We start from the raw sequence: 25,076 nt of genomic DNA on the forward strand, positions 1-25,076 counted from the left end.
ATAACATAATAACATAACAATAGATGTACTTTATTCATCACCAGGAAAAATTCTAATAAAAACAGAAAAATGTCAAAATGCAAACTATGAAATAGTAATATTATTACAAGAAACAATGAATTGCTATTTATTTATTATGAATTTATATTGTTGTATCAATATTATTGTTGTATAGTAATTTATTACTATTTATTATTACTTATTTATTTGTTTATCTCTTTTTATGATTATGTTAATAATATAATAATATATAATTATAATATAATTAAAAATAATGAATAATAATATAATATATAATTTTATGCAATCTGCATATTCTTTTCAGCAAAAGTCATATTAATTCATCATATTAGATGATCATTTTATTAACTTAGTTTGCATGTTCTCCTCGTGCATGACTCCCCCCCCCCTTCCAAAAACATGCTAGGTTAATTGGCCACTCCAAATTGTCCATAGGTATGAATGTGAGTGTGAATGGTTGTTTGTCTATATGTGCCCTGTGATTGGCTGGCCACCAGTCCAGGGTGTACCCCGCCTCTAGTGACCCTAGTGAGGATAAGCGGCATAGGAAAAGGACGGTCGGAGACACTGACCCAACAATTCAGGAAAGAAGCGCACCTACACAGACGTACGTAGCAGGTGGAGATATTCTATTGTTGTTCTTATTAATCATTAATCATCAATAAATGTTTCTTTACTTTCACTTGTAACGTTGTCACACACAAAACAAAGAAAATATCCCAGTGATGCGACAGGAAAGAGATGTCTTCCGTATTCCTGTGGTGATTTTGCCAAGTGGATGATTATCATGACATGACTGAACATCAAAGTGTGTTTTTGGATGGGGCTCCTGTACGGGATGATGGTGTACCTGATAAAGAAATGGAATGAAAACACGGAATGAGGTACGTGCGGTCATGAAGACGCGGGTAAATGAAGTTCATGCACGAAGACACTAAATGCCTTTTCCTGGATTGTCCCCAAAGAATATTCCAAAAGGAGAACTCCATCCTGTGCAAAAGCGCTTTGCAGGTAAGTCCACTTGTAAACGCAGGACGGTCACATGACGCTCGGCGTGAGAACACAGGCTCCTCAGGGCGCCATCTCTGATCCGCAGCAAGGTCGGGCGCACCGCCCTTAAAGTTCATCCCTGTAAGCGGCCGACAGGATGTCGGGTGGCGGCACCGCCCCCTTCAGGGTCTTGTGGGAACCCCGCCAGTCAGTGCGCACGGCGTCGTCGTCCCACAGCGTGGACGTCTCGGTGTCGCTCACCCACTGGGGGTCGCCGGCGTAGTGGCAGGGCTGCACCAGCAGGGGGCGCGTGCTGAAGGCTTGCAGGTTCCTGTTGGGGAAGTGCGACTTGTAGTCGTCGCTGTGGGGTAAGAAGACCGCCGTCACGTTAGCTTTATCGCAACATCTTATAATAATAGAATTTATTTTTATAAAAAAGATTTTTGGGGGGGGAATGAAAAAAATGATGCATTGTGGTATTAAATCATGCCAAAGTTTCCGATAATGAAGTTTGTACATTTGGAAGTGAGCCCTGAAAAAAGTTTTGGATGACTCAAAACGCTCGGTTTCAAAAGGCGTCGTAAAACTGTTCCTTTGTGATGTCACAGAGGGGCAGGCTTCCTTATATGGGCGTGGCTGTATCCCAGACACACTCTCTGCCCCCCCCAAGCTCTGCTCCTCTGTTTACGAAGCAAACTCAGAAGTTATTATAGCTGGTGATTCCCAGCAATATTTTCATCTGTCGAAGGCATTTCACACAGGACTTTTTTTGTGAACATGAACGTGAAATATCCGCCAAGCTGTTGCTGGAGCCAGTATGGGTGCGCTCTTGCCTGGAAAGGTGCATTCATGTTTTCTGTACGGGTTATTGTGTGTAGCTGCTCTATAGGAGTCCACAAGTCAATACAAAGGGTGGAAAAATTAGCATATTATTATGACTTTAGGTTTTTTTCTTATAATAGTATGTTATATATTGTGTAAAATAAAAATGGTTCTTTTGTAAAATAAAAATTATAAATAGTAAAATCTATTCTTGTTTAGAAATATGTTTTCCTTGTAAATGAAAAAATGTGAAAAAATGTAAAAAAAATATTTAATTATGAAAATTCTGAAAATTATTAAAATAAAAATGTTTCTCTTGTAAATGAAAAAAATATATAAAAATTATAAATAGTAAAATCTATTCTTGTTTAGAAAGATGTTTTTCTTGTAAATGAAAAATATGAAAAAATTAAAAAAAAAATTAGTCATGAAAATTCTGAAAATTATTCAAATAAAAATGTTTCTCTTTTAAATGAAAAAAATCAAAATTATAAAAAATATTATTTTGTTTAGAAAGATGTTTTTCTTGTAAATGAAAAAACGTGAAAAAATGTTTAAAATTTTGTTTTAATTATGAATTTAGCCTGATAAAATAGACTTTTTTTCCATATACAAGTAATTGCAGATATTTTTTTTAAATATGTTTTTCTTGTAAATGAAAAAATATTCTTGTTTAAGTATGACTTTAGCCTGATAAAATGATGACTTTTTTTCTTATAATAGTTATTCTTGCTTTAAAAAAATCTTGTTTTTCTTGCAAATGATTTTTTTAATCTATTTAAAATAGAAAACAATAATTTGTCCTTATAATAGTAAATTTTACATTTATTTATTTATTTTTTTTAAAGGAGGCCTGGATCCGGGACTGAGCACGCTCCCGTTCATACCTGTCTTGTATGTAAATGTCCAGTCAGGCTGTCGGCCTGCAGTCTTAAGAACATGAGCCAACACGCCGCACGTGTTTAAAACACATGAAAGCACCTCACCAATCTCTAAATAGACAGCAGACTTGAACGCAACGTATGTTTGTTGAAATGATATGGTACACGCTGCGGCTGGGAAGAGTTATTTACAGATCAGCTTGGACTTCCTGGTGCGGTCACACAGAAGGAAGGATCTGGAAGACCAGTAGCTGGAATACATTTTACACTTGCAGGAAGAGACACCCCCCAACTGGTGTGTGTGTGTGTGTGGACACCTACTTGGGATGTTTGTCGTACATGATGGGCAGGAATTCATCGACAGGCAGCATTTTGGAGAGCGGCTCGGCGTTGAGGAGCTTCTGCGCCCCCTGCAGGGAGATGGCGTACGACAGAGTCCAGTAGGAGTAGTCGGCCACCACCAGGTTCCTCACGTTCTCCACCGCCTCCTCCTTGGAAGGGTTCACCTGCTTCCTGCCAAAGTATCTGAAAAACAATCAAATTGTCTTTGTCATCATGCCGCGTCTCCTTCTCCTTCATGTAATTTGGTATGTGCTTTGGCAGCCCACACACCCGCTACTTTGGCTAGTTTTTTTGGAAAGGTTGCGTCTCATGTAGAAGTGTCATCCCGTGTGTTTTACGACACGGCTTATCAAATGCTCTCTCAGCCTGGGAAATACCTTTTACAATCTTCACTAATTTACAATCCACTTCCATTCATGTATTTATTCCTACGGTTCTTTTTAATCTGTTATATTTCTTTTTTATACTTTTATTTAAGCCATTTTTATTGGCATTTACTTTTTCATACATTTAAGTCTATTAAGTTATTTATGTGTTTTATTCTTTCATTTATTTATTTTGGGCTGCATGGTGGTCAAGTGGTTAGCGCACAGACCTCACAACTAGGAGACCAGGGTTCAATTCCACCCTCGCCCATCTCTGTGTGGAGTTTGCATGTTCTCCCCGTGCATGCGTGGGTTTTCTCCGGGTACTCCGGTTTCCTCCCACATTCCAAAAACATGCTAGGTTAATTGGCCACTCCAAATTGTCCATAGGTATGAATGTGAGTGTGAATGGTTGTTTGTCTATATGTGCCCTGTGATTGGCTGGCCACCAGTCAAGGGTGTACCCCGCCTCTCGCCCAAAGACAGCTGGGATTGGCTCCAGCACCCCCCGCGACTCTCGTGAGGAAAAGCGGTAGAAAATGAATGAATGAATGAATGTTTTTCTTGTAAATGAAAAAACATACTTGTTTAAGTATGACTTTAGCCTGATAAAATGATGACTTTTTTCTTATAATAGTTATTAGTGTTTAAAAATAATTAAAAAAAAAAAAATTTAGTTTTAATTATGAATTTAGCCTGATAAAATAGACTTTTTTCATATAGTAGTAATTGCATATATTTTAAAAAAAATATATGTTTTTCTTGTAAATGAAAAAACACTCTTGTTAAGTATGACTTGAGCCTGATAAAAACAGGCTTTTTCTTATAATAGTTGTTCTTTTTTTATTTTTAAAAATCTATTTAAAATAGAAAAAATAATTGTCCTTATAATAGTAAATTTTACATATTATTTTAATTTTTTTTTTTTTAAAAGGAGGCCTGGATCCGGGACTGAGCACGCTCCCGTTCATACCTGTCTTGTATGTAAACGTCCAGGCAGGCTGTTGCCCTGCAGTCTTAAGAACATGAGCCAACACGCAGCACGTGTTTAAAACACATGAAAGCACCTCACCAATCTCTGAATAGACAGCAGACTTGAACGCAACGTATGTTTGTTGGAATGATATGGTATATGGTATATGGCTGCGGCTGGGAAGAGTTACACACCCTCTGATACACTTATAGCGTACCCCCATGCACACCCACCTACCTGTGATGTGTCACGTGGCTACAAATAAATGAAGGAAGACATCAATCAGGATGTGGACAATCCCGCCTTACTACTGAGCTCACCCTGGATTGATTGCTGATCAGTACTACGCCTGGTAGTAACTCCCCTTACTACACTTACCTTTGCTTTGCTTTGGAACAAAGAAGCTATTCTTGTATCATTACAGGGCCAAAGCCATCTAATAAAACATCAGCAAACGCAGCAGACCTTACTCACATCAGGTCCCAGTCCAGCTCCACCTGCTCCACCTCCTCCATCAGTCGCAGGACCCGGCGCTTGAAATTGGCCTGGAAGCGGACGTCGTCCTCGAACACCAGCGCCTTGTCCATCTGCGTGTCCACCATCTGCGCCAGGAGCAAAGAGCACGTGAGCGCCCACCAGCCCGCTGTTTCTGCTCGCTACGTTTGCCGGGGGCCTCACCTCCTTCCAGATGTAGAAGTGGCTGAGGAAGCAGCCCACCTCCCCCTTGGTGAGGGTGCGTCCTGAGAAGGGGTCGTAGTAGCCTGGCAGCAAGTCCACACCCAGGATCTTGATGTCACTGCTGTTCAATGCACTGCACACACACACACACACACACAATGATCTATTTACCGTTCCATTGTACATACTGTATGCGCTTTATGACATGAGCCACCAGAGGGAAGCAAAGAACAGCGTTCTGAGGTATGGTAGAGTGTCCCTCCAAGGATTCCTACTTTCCGTCCACGGCGTCCACCACCTTCACGTCCACCTCCAGCTCGTTAAGGGAGAACAACATGCGCTCCCTGCGGTCCGGGCGCCGCCGCAGGTTGATCAGGTAAATCTGAGTGAAACCGGAGTATGAAATTTGTCAATAATTCATGGTGTTATATTTGTAAGTATACTGTTATTTTCATGTCAAGTTTAGATACTTGAGCTGTCACAAAAGCAAAAAGTTATATTTGTTGCCCTTGTATGCCCTGTTTTAGTCAGGAACTGATATTTTCCTGAAGCTTACCCAGTTCTACTGATAACTAAAGAAGGGAAAATTAGAAACAAACCTTTTTTTTCTGATGAAAGACAGAAGTCTAATCTTTCTTTTGGTAGGTTCCATGTTTATGTCGCCATAGAACACAATATACTGTTTTGTGGTTGACTACAGCCTATTATTACTCCAAAAATATATGCTAGTTTAATCAAATTGTATGTTTTATTGGCCTAAATGCAGCATTTCCAAGCATAAAAGGACAAACATAAGGCATTCAGAAGATGCATTCAAAGATGTTATGATGATATTTAGTAGTCTACATTGGTCACTAGGTGTCAGTAACATACATCTGATGAGACAAAAGCCACCTCAGAAAATTCTCCCAATGCTAACACCTCAGTCTATGTTGTCTTATTTGTGTCTTAAATATCTTATTATCTCATTTTATGTACACTATATCGGGTAATAGGAGTGTAAAGGTGACTATAGGGGTGTTATTGCATGTCTAGTGGGCTCTCATTGTGTTAAAAAGTCGATTTAGAAGGTCATAAACAGCTTTTCTATGCTCTAACTACCAAAGTATTCCATTTAGAAATAAGGAATCCTACTTGGTGAAAATTCTGGACCCGATTAACCGTGATAAACAAGGGGTGACTGTACGTATTCGGTAAAGACATGCTAACCTCGTCGAAGCCCATAAGGTCTCTCTGTCTGGGGGACATGTGGACGTAGCGTGAAGGCTGCATGGGAGGCCCGTCGACTGTTGGGAGGAAGCGCCACATGGTGATGGAAGACTTTACTGGGTTCAGTCAAAACCCAAACATGGTCTCCATTCTTACTCAGGGACTCCAGGTGAACATGGACAAAGTTGAGGCGGTCGTCCTCCAGCGTGTGGTGAGGCTTGGCAGGAATATTCAAGTAGCCGTAGCGCTCTTTGTTGCAAAGGTACATCTGGATCGCTGCATGCGAGGCACAACATTCCCTTGGGGATTAGTCTACTTCCTGGAATGGGCAGCGGCAATTCGACCAACCTGTGGCTCGGCAGGAAAAGGCAAAGACGATGATGTCATCATAAGGCCAGGAGTACTCGGTGTGAGGCGGGTAGAAGGCCAGCTTCTTCATGCCCTCCTTCCTCAAGTCCAGCAGCATGGTGGAGTGCACCATGGGCACGGGGAAGCAGCCCAGGCGATGGCGGTTGCGAGTGGGGAAATACTCGGCCGTCCGCCTGTAATAACCCTGAGGGGACAGAAGGAGAGTCAGGAGATAAAAACACACCTTGCTTGGCGTTGGGCCTCACCTGTGGCGTTATACCACACCAGTAGTTGGAGTAGGCTCCCTGAGAGTCCAGCATGGGCGCCGTGATGGACTTGTTCTCGGCCACCAGAAGATTGAGGGTGTCGGGGTTGGTGAGGATGTTGTCCGTGTCGGCGTACTGGAAGACAAATGAGACCACAACAACAAGAAGAAGTTTGGCATTGCCCAAAACGCTCGGTTTCAGAAGGCGTCACAAAACTGTTCCTTTGTGATGTCACAGAGGGATGGACTTCCTTATATGGGCGTGTCTGTAATCAGATAAGCTCTGTTCTCCCCCAAGCTCTGCTCCTCTGATTATTACTTCCTAGCAAAGACACATTTATTTCCAATTCCTAAAGACGCCACCGCCAGCCACAAGTGGGTGGAGTTCCTGATTCCCTACCAGCAAAAGAAATGCATTTTAATCCGTCAACGGCATTCCACACTGGACTGTTTAGTGAACATGGCACAACACTAGCCGACAAACTGCTGCTGAACGTTACTTTCCAACGTTATTTGGTCGTCTGGACCAACTTTGTGTGCTGATTATTGTGTGTAGCTGCTCTATAGGAGTCCACAAGTCAATACAAAGGGTAATGAGCAAAGGGAAATTAACATAATAGGTCCCTTTAAAAAGAAATTCATCGAAAATTGTGCCAAAAGTGAAAGAAAGCTTGCAGGCTACTTCCTGCTTCATGGAAAATAACAGGACTGGATCATTATTCATCATGGGGGTTCCATCACTACTCAAAGAAGACATGTTATTTTGCGTCCATTTGTTAGTAAACAGGCTACTTCCTGGGTCACAGAGAATAACGCAAGCTGACAGAACTGTACCATTTTTTAATTCTTGGACAAAGGTTGTATCATTACTCAGAAAAGTGCTACATTTGTCTGTCAATTTGTTAGCTAGCAGGCTACTTCCTGGTTCACACACAATGACATAAGATGACAGGACTGCACTATTTTGTATTTTGGTCTGAAGAGACTACTTCCTGGCTCACATGAGGACCCTACCATTGTTTACCATCCTACCATGTTTATTATGTTATCATTTGTTAGCTAGCAGGCTACTTGCTAGTTCAGGGAGGATGTTGTAAGACAGACTGTACCATTTTTTACTCTTGTCTGAGGGACTACTTCCTGGCTCTTAGAGAATACAGTAAGGACTGGATCTTTTTTTTTTTTTTTTCATTTTGGGGGTTCTATCGTTAATCCAAAAGTGATAAATGTATTTGTACGTCCATTTGTTAGCTAGCAGGCTACTTCCTGGTTCACACACAATGACATAAGATGACAGGACTACACTATTTTGTATTTTGGTCTGAAGAGACTACTTCCTGGCTCACATGAGGACCCTACCATTGTTTACCATCCTACCATGTTTATTATGAGGGGGTTGCTTCACTACTCAAAAAAGTGCTGCATTTGGCTTTTCATTTGTTAGCTAGCAGGCTACTTCCTAGTTCAGGGAGGATGTTGTAAGACGGACTGTACCATTTTTTATTCTTGTCTGAGGGACTACTTCCTGGCTCATAGAGAATACAGTAAGGACTGGATCTTTTTTTTTTTCATTTTGGGGGTTCTATCGTTACTCCAAAAGTGATATATGTATTTGTACGTCCATTTGTTAGCTAGCAGGCTACATCCTGGTTCACACACAATGACATAAGATGACAGGACTGCACTATTTTCATTTGTTAGCTAGCAGGCTACTTCCTAGTTCAGGGAGGATGTTGTAAGACGGACTGTACCATTTTTTATTCTTGTCTGAGGGACTACTTCCTGGCTCATAGAGAATACAGTGAGGACTGGATCTTTTTTTTTTTTCATTTTGGGGGTTCTATCGTTACTCCAAAAGTGATATATATATATTTGTACGTTCATTTGTTAGCTAGCAGGCTACTTCCTGGTTCACGTACAACAATAGGACTGTACCATTTTTTACTTTGGTCTGAGGGGCATCACCAAGTAGGGTTAAGAGGCTACTTTCTGGTTCATAGAGAATAACAAAAGGACATGGTCAGTGTTTTTGTCACAAGGGCTTCATCTGTCCGTCTATTTATTAGTAAACAGGAAGTACCTGGTACAAAGCTAACATTTTTTTAATTCTTAAACCATTGTTTTGGGGTTTTTTTTTGGTCTGAGGGGCTACTTCCTGGTTCATAGAGAATAACATAAGGCCTGTACCATTTTTATTATTATAGGATGTTTCTCCACGAGTCAAAAAAGTGATGTATTTGACCATTTGCTGAATAAACGATCTACTTCCTGTTTGATAGAAAATGGTATATCTTGGAAATACCATGAGCTGTTCTGTCGCTGTAGATCTATCTGTATCTGTATCCAGACCTGCACTAAACTTGTTGTGTGCATTAAAGGCAAAGCGTGAGCATTGTGTCGCGTACCAGGATGTAGTCAGCCCAGCGTTTCCTGGCAAAGTTGAGCGCCGCCTGCTTGAGCTTCATCACGTACTCGTATCTGCTGTTGGGCCAGTGCTTTGGACCCAGCTCTCCCGCGTAGGACCTGAACAGCACAGACTTACATAGACGTGTACGTTGAGGTGGACACGCGGGGGATGAAGGATTAAGGTCTTACACGGGCTGCTCCATGGGTCTCCACTCCACGTAATGGTAGAACCTCTGCATGACGGTGAGCCACTCCTTCAGCACGGCCGTGGTGTTGTCTGCATTGTGATCCGTGGCTGCCCTGTGGACAAAAACACAAGATCACCCCTAACTTAATGATAGTAGAATCTTCCTTGTTGGAGGTGCAAACCCTCTGACTCCTGAGCAGCATAATGTCTCTGCACAACGAGTTAGCATCATGGCAATGCAGCATGGCGCCACCCATGGGTTCTTACAGATGTTCAATATCTAGCAGCTTTTTTTAATATCAACTTTGCTCTTTTTTCCCAATTTTTCTGGTTCTTTTTTGTTTTCAGATATTTCTATTTCCTTCTTAAATCATCTTTGTCAATTTGGTTCTTGTAATATTCTGATTTTATTCCCATAATATTGTAACTCTTTCCCCATAGTATTATAAGTTTATTCCTGTAATATTATGACTTTATTCCTTTTATTTTATGACTTTATTGCCATAATATTATAACTTTATTCCCATATTATCATAGCTTTATTCTCATAATATTATGACTTTATTCCCGTAGTATTATGACTTTTTCCTGTAATATTATGACTTTATTGCCGTAATATTATGACTTTATTCCCACTATGTTTGGACTTTACTCCCATATTATGGGAGTATTTATTCCCATATTATTATGATTTTATTTCCATATCATAACCTTATTCCCATGATATTATAACTTTATTTCTATTATATGATGACCTAATCCCATATTATTATGATTTTTGTCCTTTATTATTATAACTTTATTCCCATAAAATTATGACTTTGATACTTTTTTGTACTTTATTCCCATAATATTATAACATTTGCCCCAATTTTCCACAAATTACATTTTTGTTTGTTTCTCATAATATTGTGATTTTTTGTAAACACACTTTTCCATGTAATATTTCAACTAAAATGGCATTTATTTTTGTAAAATTAAAACTTTTTTGTTAGAATATGACTTCTTTTTTGCTTCATAAACTGACTTTTTTCATTTCTGTTTTTCATCCAAATTTTTCAAAAAGACAACTTTATTTGTTGTTTCTCATATTACGCCCTTTTGCTTTAATATTTCAACTTTTTGCTACTAAAATGAGGTTATTTTCCCTCATAATATGACAACATTGTACTCGTAGAATTATGACTTTTTCCCTGTAAGTTACAACTTTGTTCTTTCAATATTTTGACTTTATTCTTGTAAAATGACTGCTGATGCTGCAAATAACTGATGAGTTGTCAATGTTTTTATTGTGGGGGTTTTTTTTTATTTATTTTTGCACTTTTCTTGTTAAATGACATTTTTAGAACGTGACGTGGGCCAACAAAAAAAAACTGCAAGCCACGAACGACTCCCGAGCCACACTTTGGACACCCCCGTATTAAACGTTATCATTTATTATTATCATTAGGTGATGATATTGATGTGGAGATGTTGAAAATGTACTCATATAGCGTGTACTACCATTTGGGTGGAAATTACACTTCAAACAGAGCGTAAAGCAGGCGTGACTCCTCCACTCTCTGCAGCTGAGTGTGTCAACTATAAAAGGAACTTTGGGTACACGATGACAGAAAGACAAAATGTTGACGATCACTTTGCCATCAGAGAACTTAAAATGACGTTTTTCCTTAATTATGACTTAAAATCGGAGAAAAAGGCGGCGACCCACCACACGGAGATGCGTTCTTTGGGGTAGTGGAGCCTCTCCAAAGCTCCGAGGTAGTAAGGCAGCGAATGCGCGGCGTTCCTGGCTATGATGGCGATCACCACCGTCGGAGGCTGCATTCGAGACTCCTCGGGATATCTCTCCTCCGAGAAGTAGCAGCAGGCCGGCGACAGAAAGACACCCAAAAACGCTACAAAGTGACGCATCATCATGGTGGAAGACTAGATGTGTGCAAAGGAGCTACATGACGCGTCAGCAGTCCAACAAGTTTAAAAAAAAAAAAAAAAAGAGGGCTTTTCCCAAATCTCCAGCCCCCTTTTTTTCCTTTTTCCAGTGGACAAGCTGGATAGTTTCCTCTCTTAAGTTTACAACTTCCGCCCATGTTAACAAGACATCTCCGCGTAGTTTTTTTTAAAAAGTGTGCTTATTTTGTACTCATACAAAAATATGTGACGCGAATGACACTCGATTGTCGTTAAAACCTGGAAAAGTTCCAGAACTTCCGTAAAAAAAGCCGCAGTCCTTTTTTTGGTGACGTTGTCGCTCAGCTAGGCAGCACTTGCACATATTCGCCACTGAGAGACGCTGTTTGACCAAATTGAAGGCCCCCGGCCTACATACTCAATCAGGAGTATTAGTACTACGCTCTGACCTACAGTATACGTCTGATTCGATTATTTTATTAAAAGGCACTTTTTATCTCATGCTGGTGCTCGTCCAGATATTCAAGATGGTTACAATAATCATAGTTTGATTGACAACAACACACACAACTCTGGACATGGTACATTAGCACCAATGCTAGCAATACCAGATAACACAACATGTGAGGTGTCCTGGCTGGCACGTGGTTGCCATGACAACACAGCTGCGAATATTTATAATATCACTATATGGTACATATAATTCATTCATTTTCTAGCGCTTATCCTCACAAGGGTGCTGGAGCCGTCTTGGGGTGAGAGGCGGGGTCCACCCTGGATTGGTGGTCAGCCAATCACAGGGCACATAGAGACAAACAACCATTCACACTCACATTCATACCTATGGACAATTTGGAGTGGCCAATTAACCTAGCATGTTTTTGGAATGTGGGAGGAAACCAGAGTACCCGGAGAAAACCCACGCATGCACGGGGAGAACATGCAAACTCTACACAGAGATGTCGAACCCAGGTCTTCCCGATCTTCCTGTGGCCTACACGCTAACCACTTGTGCACCGTGAATGCGGCGATGGCAGCCTCCCTGAATGCGGCGATGGTGGACTCCCTGAATGCGGCGATGGTGCACTCCCTGAATGTGGTGATCACGGCCTCCCTGAATGTGCCGATGGCGGCCTCTCTCATTGCGGCGATGGCGGACTCCCTGTGAATGCGGCGATGGCGGACTCCCTGAATGGGGCGATGGCGGCCCCCCTGAATGCGGCGATGGCGGACTCTCTGAATGCGGCTATGGCGGACTCCCTGAATGCGGCTATGGCGGACTCCCTGAATGCGGCGATGGTGGACTCCCTGAATGCGGCGATGGCGGCCTCCCTGAATGTGGCGATGGCGGCCCCCCTGAATGCGGCGATGGCGGACTCTCTGAATGCAGCGATGGCGGACTCCCTGAATGCGGCGATGGTGGACTCCCTGAATGTGGCGATGGTGGACTCCCTGAATGCGGCGGCAATGGTGGCCTCCCTGAATGCGGCGGCGATGGCAGCCTCCCTGAATGCGGCGGCGATGGCGGCCTCCCTGAATGCGGCGGCGATGGCGGCCTCCCTGAATGCGGCGATGGCGGCCTCCCTGAATGTGGCGATGGCGGCCCCCCTGAATGCGGCGATGGCGGACTCTCTGAATGCAGCGATGGCGGCCTCCCTGAATGCGGCAATGGCGGACAATGGCAGCACTGGCTTTTTAAAAAAAGGGTCATTTTTGTGGACAGGTCAGGGGTCGAGGGTCAAAACGCTGCTTTTTCAGGACACCCAAGAATCGCCACACTCACACATACACTTGGCATTTGGGGGGGGGGGGAGGGGGGGTTTCCCAGCGTTTTGTGGGAGAGTTCAGGCTAACTTTTCACAGTGGGGTCAAGGGTGGCTGTGGCGTTTGTGTGCGGGTTGGGTATGGGGGTGGTGGGGGGGGGGGGGTGAGTGAGTGAGAGACATATGGAAAAGGAAAGTTGAATAAAAGATGGGTGGGGGGGCGGGAAATAAATTCATTGTTGTTTGTTCAGCTTCACTTGACCTCGCCCGACACTTTCGGCCACGTTCACACTTTTTTTGGACCATTTTGGTCATGGGACCAAAAGCTGCCCCAGTAAAGAGCATAAGAAAGAAGGAAGGACTTGATTGGGCTGCTTCTGTGATTTATGGCATGACTGGTTGAATACATGAATACTATTTTATATTCTGATATTGCTTTCACCAGCTCAGGTTTCACCAAAAGCATGTACAATATACTTTTAAAGAGTGTGGCTTGAGGGAAAAATTGTATATATATTGTATATTGTGGGAATAAAGTCAAAATATTATGAGGAAAAAATATACAAAGATTATTGAAGAAGAAAGTTGAAATATTTGGAAAATAAAATGTAAAAAAAAAAAAAACATAAAAGTGGGGGAAAGCAGCAAAGAGTGAAGTTGAAATGAATAATAAGCTGAGATGAGCTTTTTTCTTTCAATATTTCTTAGCATATCTAATAGAAAATATCAATATGGTCAAGTTGCAGCCTTTCATTTTCCACGGTGTGGCCTTGGCTGGAGAAACCTTTGGACAATGTTCCTCTTTGGTGTGTTCCAGAAAGATCCATGACATTCTCCCGTGCTTCCGGGAACCTTTATTGCCACGGCGATAATCAATATTGTTCCCACAGAGACGTCTTTTTGGCTGGCCCGCTCAATAGCTGTCACTCTCGGCCCGAGTCGTGAACACGTACCCTCTTACTCAGCAGCTATGAGGATCCTCACTCTTGTCCCTCTACCGGCCCCCACCACATCCAATGCTGGACCAAAACCACCACCAACACCACCACCACCGCCGCCAACACCCTCAACAGCATCACCACCACCAACATCAATTCTATCACCTCTGCCACCACCATCACCACTACTATCACCACCAAGGCCACCACTATCACCACAGCTAACACCATCACCAGCATCATTACTAGCACCACCAGTACCATCACCAACATTATCACCATCATCACAACCAGCATCATCACTAGCACCACCACCAACATCAATTCTATCACCACCACTATCACCAGCATGATCACCATCACCACCACCATCACCAGAATGATCACCACCACCAGCATCATCACCACCAACATCACCACCAAGGCCACCATCACCAATTACCAACACCACCACTATCACCACCAAGGCCACCACCACTTTTACCAACATCACTACCAACACCATCACCAAGGCCACTACCATCACCACCGATGCCACCAACACCACCACCACCAAGGCCCCTACCATCACCACCACCATCTCCACCAAGGCCCCTACCACCACCACCACCACTAAGGCCCCTACCATCACCACCACCACCATCTCCACCAAGGCCCCTACCACCACCACCACCACTAAGGCCCCTACCATCACCACCACCACCATCACCACCAAGGCCCCTACCACCACCACCATCACCACCAAGGCCTCTACCACCACCATTACCAACACCACCACCATCACAACCAAGGCCCCTACCACCACCACCATCACCACCAAGGCCCCTACCACCATCAGCAACACCACCAACACCACCACCAAGGCCCCTACCACCACCACCATCACCACCACCACCACCAAGGCCCCTACCATCACCACCACCATCACCACCAAGGCCCCTACCACCACCACCATCACCACCACCACCAACACCACCACCAAGGCCCCTACCATCACCACCATCATCACCACCACCACCATCACCACCAAGGCCCCTACCATCACCACCACCACCACCATCACCACCACCACCAAGGCCCCTACCATCACCACCACCATCACCACCACCACCACCACCACCATCACCACCAAGGCCCCTACCATCACCACCACCACCACCATCACCACCACCACCACCACCAACACCACCACCAAGGCCCCTACCATCACCACCATCACCACCATCATCACCACCATCACCACCAAGGCCCCTACCATCACCACCACCACCACCAAGGCCCCCATCACCAATACCACCACCACCATCAAGCATTCAACTTTCTGTTCCATTTCCAGAGAAGAGGATGCTTATGCCAATAAAGTTGTTTTCATGCTTTGAATAACAGATGATAAAAATGATAAAAATGTCCAATGGCTATTGGAGTATTCTACTTCCTTTTTTTAAGAAAACATTTTAGCTTTTATTTTAGCAAACCGACTCATTTTATTGATGAACACATCATTGGTTTTCCTGACAATATATACAGGACACAATATGGATTTATTATCATCAGATTATTATTATTATTATTATTAAATACAAGGGTACTTTAACAAGAACAAACATACTAATACTACCATTTACTGTATCTACAGTCTAATGTGTACTTTAAGTAATATCTGCATCATTTTTTAATAATATGTGTGTATGTTTTACTATAACATTTCATATATATATATATATATATATATATATATATATATATATATATATATATATATATATATATGTAGTATATAGGTATAGTGTACTATATCATACATACTATACATTATATAGCAGCCTGACATGGATGACGATGTCGGTGGCCTGGTTGCTAGGCAACAGTGCAGCCAATGTGAAAGCATTGTGGGGGTGTTTAGGTAGCCATGCTAGCTAGCATGGAGGGGAGGGGTGGACTATTTAACCCTTAAAGGTGCCACTACCGTCACCTGACAGCAGGGGGCAGGGTTCCTTTTATGACAACTTGTGTCTTACTTCCTGTTTCCCTGCAAACAGCATAGTGGGCGTGGCTGGCGGTGCCTTTTCTTTCATTAGCCTATGGGACGGTTAAGGCGGAGTACGAGGAATTCTGCCTAGCAACAGTGGCGGAGGAACATCATCTAGACCGTAGTGTTACTGTAACCGTGCTTGACTTCTTTTTACACTTGTATGTATAATAACAGCAGACCATGACTTCCTATGGGAACAAGTCCAGAATAAACATGGGAGGAGCCTTGGCTGGAGCCTACCCCAGCTGACTTCAGGTGGGTAGAGGCGGGGTCAAGCCACCTGTCCATCAGATATAAAATAAATGTAACATACGTCGGATGTTATTGGACCATGAGGGACAGCCTGGAACCTTCTCACTGCGAGGCAACAGTGCTAACCACTGGTCCACCGTCCTGTGTTTTGTACTCTCCGTCACGGGCCCGCCCACCCTGCCGGCCCTCCCTCTCCCCTGCCAAGCCTTTTTTAGGCAGCGGGTTAAACATTGATTTGTGAATGGGGAGAGGCAAAGCGGCCCCCGCATGGAGCAGCGGAACACACACGTGCACACACACGTGCACACACACACACATACCACTAAAACCAGCAGCCGCCATGAACCCCCCCAGCCAAAATACAAAGTAGCCACTTTACTCGACTAATACCACTGTAGTAGTATGTTTTCTTTTCCAAATACAAATACATTTTGTCAGTATATTATACAGCTATTTGTCATCAAATACTTGTCAGTAGCAGCAGTACTACATAGCTAAATACTACTTGTAAAATAGGTTTATTTTTATGATTATTTTGATGAATAGATATGAAGAATATCTACCAGCGTGGCCTCGAGGTGCAAACATTTAGCTCGTTCAGCCCCCGTGTGGGATGAGGGGCGGCTGTCAAGGTGAGAAGCCTCTTGACTTCCTGCCTTTTCCCGCCTTGCGGCATGAAGAGGCCAAAGCCAAGGAGAGGAAGATTTGCTTTCAGCGCCTTCAGAAAAAAAAAAAGAGCAATGAATGAGTGAGTGCAGGCTGGGCTCCGTGAATGGGAGGCTGAAGAGGGGCAGCCCCCCCCCCCCCCCTCCACCCCCACACGGCACCCCCGGATCAGCAGAGGTTAACTCGCTTTCTTCACACACATGAAAAGGGGAGGGCAAGAAGGGGGGGGGGGGGCGGATTGAGCTTTAAAGAGGAGGACCCCCTGCGCCCAGGGCGGGATCAGTCAGGATGATTTATTAGACACACAGAGTTTGGGGGGGGGGGGGGGGGGGGTCTGTACGCATCAAACACTGCAGCGTTGGAAAGTGCTCAGAGACTTTTCATTAGGTACACCTGCAACGTCTCTCGCCTTTGCAAACCACGACAATGACGCTTTACGGTTTTTAGTCTCCAAAAATACTTCAAACATTCACAAAAGTACTCTGGTCAAAGTTCAATTCCATTCCTCTAGTATTACTCCATGTACAACTGTTGTAATATTTGATTATAATATAATATTGATATGATTTATAATATTTATTTCCAAAACATGACACTACTTGAATGCAAATATTCGTCAAAATCTAAATTATTCTTGTAATATGAAAACTTTTTCATGACTTAAAACTCTGTTTGTTTAAAATATAATGTATAAAAATTTATTTCTTTTTGTCATTTGCTATTTTGACTCCAAAATTGAAAAAAATTGTCTTAGAAATTGTTGATTTTATAAACTCTGGGAAAAATACAAGCATTTTTAACTGTTTACTTTCATAACATTTATTTCCGTAAAAAGACAAGATTTTTGTTTTTTTTCTTGAAAAATTATTTTATTCTTCAAGTAGTTCCACAAAATGGCAACTTTATTCTTTTAATATGACATATGATATTTTTTATACATATATACTAAAAGTTTACTCTCAGTAGATCAGGTTTTTATCTACATTAAAAATATATGTATATATTTTTTGTTTTTATTCTTGAAAAATATTTGTTGCATTCATAAAATTATCCATACAAGTTTTACTAACCTGATACGTTTTTTTTTCCTCTGTAAAAAGTTTTTATTCTGAAAGAAAATTGGTAAAAAAGTATTCTTCTAAAAGTATTCTTACATTCCTTTCTGGAAAAGTACCACTTACTTCATATTATGATAATGGATTACATCAAACTGCATGGGGTTTATATTTGTATACTCAGTACATGTATTGTACCACAGAGTATTAGATGAAGTATTAGGGCCACATTGGAATAAAAAAATCAGAGATTTCCAGAATAAAGCCAAAATATTATGAAAATAAAGTGGGACATTTACCAGAATGAAGTTGTACATTTATGACTATATGTAACCAGTTATTTAATTATTTAGTTAATTGCAATGAATAACGATTTTTCTGTACCAAAAAAGTGGCCTGTATAAACACAGGGCCACAATCAATTAATCAAATCAACTCCAACTACAGGCAGTAGTAGTAGTAGTAGTATTGTTAAGGATCAGTGTGCATACAATACTCATATACTAACTGCATAAGGTATGTACAATATAACAATTCATATATTTCAATGTATGACATAATATTGTACTATATTAGTCATCCCATAATTCTCATTTGCTGTTCATGCTAACCAGCCCACACAATGAGGCTGGGTGGCTAAGCTAAGTAAAGCCAATTTTAGCAACACTTACCAGTTCCGTTCAATATATAACACATGAAATGCCCATAGGTGGTGCTACCAGTCGCGGTAGTGGTAGTGGTAGTGGTAGTGGGTGGGTGGGTCTACAACGTATTTAAATGCAGCAGTGTTAAAACATATTAGTCCTCTGAAATAAATTTGCTAGCCAAAGTGTTTCCCCACGTGTGTTTGGTGAGTGGCTTCCTGTTAGCTATTTATTGGTTATTGGGTGTCATGTGATCAAGGGGTGAAACCCTGATTGGGTGCACAGAATCAAATGAGTCAAATCACATGATTCAAATTCCAATCACCTGTTGCTGAGTGTTGGTATATTGAAACATTTTATTTATACTTTTTATATAAATAAATAAATATAATATAATATAATATATATAATATTATTAAATAAAAAATATGTAGTATACAAGTATATATAAATAAATTATATTACCATTTTCACTTGGGTTACATATATCCTCAAAATCTCACAATATTTTAATAGTCCGTCCTAACAGGCGTTGTCTGTGACACCTATGGACTTGGGGGGACCCATGGCCTTCGGCAAAGGAAACATTTTGTGTAAATATATGACTTTTTTCTTGTAAATGTATGTTTTTTTTCTTCCTAAATTTATGGCTTTATTCGCAGAAATTATATATATATAAATATTTTTTTCTTTTAAATGTGCGTATTTATTCCAAAAAACAGAGTTTTCAAAGTGTTTTCTAAATTTACAAGAAAAAGAAAAAAGGCATTAATATACAAGGGAAAAAGTCTTAAATGTATGGCTTTTTCTCATAAATTTTTCCTTGTAAACATACAACTTTATTTCAAAAATCAGAGTTTTCCAAATTTCTCCTGAATTTACTGGAAAAAGTCATAAATGTACACAAAAAAAGTCTTAAATTTATTGGTTTATGCTCATGAACTAACTATATTTTTTAATGTAAATATACGTCTTTATTCCAAAAATCTGATTTTTTCAAATTTTTTCCTAAATTTACAAGACAAAAGTCTTAAATTTACAGCTTTATTCTCATAAATTTACTATATTTTTTCTTGTAAATTTACATCTTTATTCCAAAAATCTGATTTTTCAATTTTTTTCCTAAATTTAAAAAGAAAAAAGTGTACAGCTTTATTGTCATAAATTTACTATATTTATTCTTCTAAACGTACATCTTTATAAAAAAAAAATTGTTTTCAAAATTTTTACAAAAAAAAGTCTTACACTTCTGGCTTTATGTTAATAAATTTTGTATATTTTTAATGAATTTTCTTTCTTCATTTATGAAAAAAGTTATACATTTACAAGAAAAAAGTCTTAAATTGACAGCTTTATTCTTATATACAGCTGTATTTTTCTTTTAAATGTACGTCTTTATCCAAACATCAGAGTTGTCAACATTTTTTTGTAAATTTACGAGGAAAAAGAAATGAATTTACAAGAAAAAAGTCTTACATTTACGGCTTTATCAAAATATCTGAGTTTTCACAATTTTTCCTTCATGAAATTCTCATAAAATTTTGACTTCAGTGTTGCACTATTATAAAATTCTGTTTTCATTTGTATTTTTTTTTTAACTGTGTGGTGATGGTGGGGGGGGGGTACTTTTTCATTCAATTTGTGCATTAAAGACGCTAAAAGTAATCCAATGTGTGATAGATCAACACTTCATCAACACCTGATGTCCATGTTCCTGTGTGAGAAAGTGATTAGCCGAAAGCTAACAAGTGCTCGGGCCACCCTTAGCAGCAACAAGTGCAATCAAGCCTTTGGGATAACTTGCAATGAGTCTCATTGTTGTCATTCAGCCACATTGACTTTTTTCTCTTATTTATTTCTCATAATACTTTTTGTTTGTCATGTTTTGACTTTATTCTCATCATCTTTTCAATGTATTCTCATAATATTGGAACTTTTTCCATAACCTCATTTTCCAATTATTGCAACTTTATTCTGTTTTGTTTTCAAAAATAACATGATTTGTATTATTGAAATGACATTTCTGTCTGATAATATTTCAAATTGATTCTGGTCAAATTCGGACTCTGGTCTCATAAAAATAAAAATTTATTTTTATAAATTTACAATTTATTTTTGTAAATTTTCTTCTGGTAATGATGACTTTATTCCTGTAATATTTTTCACTTTATTCTTGTAACATTTCAATTTTTTCATCAGCCTAATTTTGCAAAGATTGCGACTTTATGTGTTGTTTTGATTCTCATGATATGACCCATCCAGGCCAGGTACCAAAGTCAGCTGGAGTAGGCTCCAGCATACCCACCCATGAGAATATGATCCTTTTCTCTTAATAATGTACTTAATATTCATAGTATATTAATAGTATATACGTAGTATATTAATATTCTCTGAAAGCACAGCTCTTTCTTTCCCATTGCGGCTTTTTGAATATTCAAACTTTCTTCTTGTAATTATGACTTTATCATATTTTCATTTTAGTCGTGTAGGATTGTTCATAAACGTTTTCAAAAAATGACAACTTTATTTGTTGTTTTTTCTTTTGACTTTTTCATACTATTACCGCATACATTTCTATGAATATATTTAACACTATATGATGTCATTTTCCCCAATTTGACAATTTGAATTTATTTTTGTAAAAAATGTTTAAATGTTTTTTTATTTAAAAAAATAATAATTTGATTTGTAAAATTTTTGTAAAATTTGTATTAAAACTTGTATTCTCTTAATATTACGACTTTATCATACTATTACCACTTACATTTCTATGAATATATTTAATGCTATATGATGTAATTTTCCACAATTTGGCAATTTGAATTTATTTTTGTAAAAAAATTTTAAATGTTTTTTATTTTAAAATTTTTTTTTGATTTGTAAATTTTTTGTAAAATTTGTATTAAAAATTGTATTCTCTTAAATTGGGGGGGATATATGTAGGAATTATATGACAAGAAGAGAAGAGTAAAAAATCATTAGAAAGTATTTCTATACACAAGGTTATTATATTATTATTATTATTAAATAATATTATATATTATTATTATGGTGAAATTACTTTACATTTGTACTGTACATATGTTGACATAAACATAAAAATTGTGAGTAGTTGTTGGAGGGACGCCCGCTTCCTTCTCCCTGAACACTGTTGAGGTTTGCCCTTGAGCAAGGCACCACCTCCCGTACCCACATTCCGGGGGTGCCCTCGGCAAATGTTCCCTTAATGTTACTATTAATATTTCTTATGCTATGACGTTTTTTTAAAATGCGACTAAAATTACCTCATGACAATGTCGTTCTCCAAAATAACTTATATTATATATTATTATATTTTTACTTTCTTTGTTCACTTTTGCTGTTGGAACTTATTTTAGTGAAATAATATTTTTAGAATATGTAGCGGGCCAATAAAATAAGATAATATTCTACGCTATGCCGTGTACTGTATGCCACGGTGGTATGAATAGAGTGCTACTAGGCAAGGATAAAGGTGCTATGTGAGGTCCAACAAGAGGCCCACAGAGGCAGCATGGCGGCTGCCTGCTTTCTGCTGCGAGTGCCTGGTGCTTGCAGGAGGAACACTGAACACGTCACGCAGAGTCAACAGTGTCACGATTGTAATCTTTTGGCGTGGAAGGAGGGGGGGTGGGGGGTGAGAAAAGAGGTGCTGTTGTGTCTTTAAGAGAATCTGCTTCTTCTGCTTCTCATCGCAGCTGTTGGCGTGTGACACAGAGGACAGGGAGATTCATGACTTGAGCGGTACAATGGCCATTTATCACCCGTGGTGTTATTCAAATTCAGTACCAAGCAGAAGGCTCTCCGCTCCTCCCCGCGCCTTGCGTCCTTTGCGTCGCTTCTTCTGACGTTTTTTTTTTTTTTTTTGTATTGTTGGGAGCAAGAAAAAGGCAAGCCGGGCACACACAGCAGACACCCCGGTCAGTCCACAGCTCGCACACGTCAGGGGAGGACGGAGGATGGAAGGATGGAAGGAAGGACGGAAGGAAAGCTTTTTTCGCAGAACGGGGACACGAAGCGACAAGGACGCACTAAAACGGGAGATAAGAGCCCATTTTGCCATATTTGGGACACCGGCACCTTCAAATGGATTTTTTTTTGCTGTTGCGTGGGGAAGCCATTGTGACGCTCTGCAAGTCAAAAAAAAATCCTCGAAATGGACTTAAAATTATGATTTCTTATTTGAAATCCACGCAGGGAGGAGTTGATGCTTTTTTGTGAAGTGACAATATGACTGCTGGGGATGGGGAAGGGGGTGCACTGATGCACTGACCTCAGGTTAACTTTATCACCCTGGGGGGGGGGGGGGGGGGGGGTCTAAAAAGTCGCACTGCTGGACAAAAATAAGATTAATAAGTCTATTATGTGCACAAAACGCGGTTCTATTTAAGAAGGGACGTTGGAGGCCTGCATGATTTACAGGAGGATTGATGCCGGATGTTATTTGCAGCAGGTGCACCTCTTATATTTGGATTTATAATAACAAAAACAATTCTATTATCATTGAAATGTGCATAGAATGTACCGCATTGTGTTATTTCATAATAGAAATTTATTTTTATGCACAATATTCAAAGTATTAAAAAAAACTAACAAAAAAGTGCATAAGGATAGAATCCATTTTTAGAGGCCTGACTTTGATGGGGGAAGAAAAAATAAACAAGGCAGGTGCACGTGCTGTTATTAAAAAGACACAATTTTGTATATATGTGCACACGTGCTGCTATAGTTCGTGTTATTTTATGACATAGACGATCTTCGGAGGCCTGCTTTTAGTCAAGAGCCGCCTATAGAGCAGGTTGGACCCCGGTCCTAAAATGTCTTTTAGCATCATCCGCAGCAGGTGCGCCTCTTCGTACACAAAATAGCACAATTCCACGTGCACGGCGCGTGTTATTCCTTGATATAAACGTGAGATTTAGGGATCAGAGTGGGAATACCGGATACTGGCGTCCCGAGTTTGGGGTCTTTTAGCGGCTGATTGTCCAAACGCAATTCTTGCGTCCGCTCCAGCGCAAACAAACCAAGAATTGTGTATGGACATCTGTTGCTGCAGACTCGCTGTCGTCCATTACGCCAGGGACGGGCGGGAAAGCAAGGTAAGGTAAGGTAAAAAAAATGACGTTTTTAATCAACACTATACTCAAATAGCATTAAAGTGGCCCGTGAGGCGTTCAGGGAGCGTGGTATTATCGCAGCAGCATTGGTATTTACACTTTGTCGAACATCTAATCAAGGCTGTTTGCTTTAAATGGCAAATATCGAGCGGCAGCATCGATGTATCGACTTTTCTTTGGCAAATAGTAGAAGAAAAGCAGGAAGTTGAGGGCTGACGGGCCTCGTGCAAGCAACAGTGACGCACATTCACGAGGAGACGACCCCCCCACCCCACCCCCAGCTTACCCCCCCCTTCTGCTTCCAAAATGGACCTGTACAGGGCAATAAAACACACACACACACCAAAGATCGTTAGCAGGGATGCATTTAGCTTCTTAAATAACGACTCGCAATTGCTCCGCTTTTATTTTGTGTCATTAAACGCCTCAAAAATGTGAGGTATATTATGGACAATAAAATAATATTTATTTGTTCATTTAGTTTTCTTACTTTCATATTAAATTTCTTCGTTTTCTGCTCTTGACATATTTTATAAACCAATTTAAAAGGATTTCTTATATCATTAATATCCTATATCCTATATCATTATATCATTTCCATGATATATTCGATATATTGACGAATATTATTTCTTTACTTCGTCTTTTTTATTTATATATTTTTATTTATTATATTATTGGATTTTTATCAACCCCCCCCTTAAAAAAGGAATGACAGTATAAATACGTTTAAACAAATTAAAAAATCAGTATAAATGCATATAAACAAATAAAGATTACAGTATAAATGCATATGAACAAATAAAAACTATGTAAGTATAAATACATGTAAACAAATAAAAACCATTGCGGTATAAATGCATATAAACAAATAAAAAATGAAAAATGTACACACACCCAACGGACCGATGCATGCCAACATTGTTTACAAATGCTGTCGCTACCTTTTTTGTTTTTTGCCTGGTGAAAATGATATAAAAACATAAATAAAGTAATATTCCTACTAGGACTACATTGTGCATCTTTGCTTGAAGAAAAATAAAGTCGATTTATTTTTGTTTTGCGCAAAAAATAGTTTTGATGCCCGATTTTTTTTAAAGGACTACAAAATCCCTGGGGTGTGTTAAGAAAGCACCAAATCCCTAAATTAGAATAACGACAGAAGAATCACTTTGCTAGGATGTCTTATGACG

At 40.1% G+C, this 25,076-nt stretch overlaps 1 protein-coding gene across 3 annotated transcripts; it reads right to left on the reverse strand.

Moving 5' to 3' along the window:
• Positions 1-444: 444 nt before the first annotated feature.
• cercam (cerebral endothelial cell adhesion molecule) lies at positions 445-18,933 on the reverse strand. 3 transcript variants are annotated; one of them, XM_058056528.1, is made up of 13 exons: positions 18,776-18,933; positions 16,947-17,101; positions 9,490-9,600; positions 9,300-9,417; positions 6,896-7,030; positions 6,630-6,834; positions 6,438-6,557; positions 6,282-6,358; positions 5,348-5,454; positions 5,073-5,205; positions 4,869-4,996; positions 3,036-3,239; positions 445-1,372 (listed from the first exon to the last, which is right to left on the reverse strand). In XM_058056528.1, the coding sequence occupies exons 2-13, from the start codon at positions 17,057-17,059 to the stop codon at positions 1,138-1,140; spliced, it is 1,686 nt and encodes a 561-aa protein (XP_057912511.1). In that variant the 5' UTR covers positions 17,060-17,101; positions 18,776-18,933; the 3' UTR covers positions 445-1,137. The 3 variants fall into 3 exon arrangements, with proteins under 3 accessions (XP_057912511.1, XP_057912512.1, XP_057912510.1); XM_058056529.1 differs by lacking the exon at positions 16,947-17,101 and having other exon boundaries at positions 18,776-18,781; XM_058056527.1 differs by lacking the exons at positions 16,947-17,101; positions 18,776-18,933 and adding an exon at positions 11,199-11,429.
• Between the last annotated feature and the right edge of the window lie 6,143 nt (positions 18,934-25,076).

This window comes from Doryrhamphus excisus, chromosome 19, assembly GCF_030265055.1.
Source record: "Doryrhamphus excisus isolate RoL2022-K1 chromosome 19, RoL_Dexc_1.0, whole genome shotgun sequence".
Lineage (NCBI taxonomy): Eukaryota > Metazoa > Chordata > Actinopteri > Syngnathiformes > Syngnathidae > Doryrhamphus > Doryrhamphus excisus.

What these genes read in the sequence shown, in the direction of transcription:
- cercam (XM_058056527.1), bottom strand. Translation starts at nt 11,407, where the DNA reads ATGATGATGCGTCACTTTGTAGCGTTTTTGGGTGTCTTTCTGTCGCCG. An exon ending in TGTTCACCTGGAGTCCCTGA is followed by an intron (nt 6,359 to 6,437) that starts GTAAGAATGGAG and finishes TCCTCCCAACAG; the next exon opens with TCGACGGGCCTCCCATGCAG. An exon ending in ATGTACGACAAACATCCCAA is followed by an intron (nt 1,373 to 3,035) that starts GTAGGTGTCCAC and finishes CTTACCCCACAG; the next exon opens with CGACGACTACAAGTCGCACT.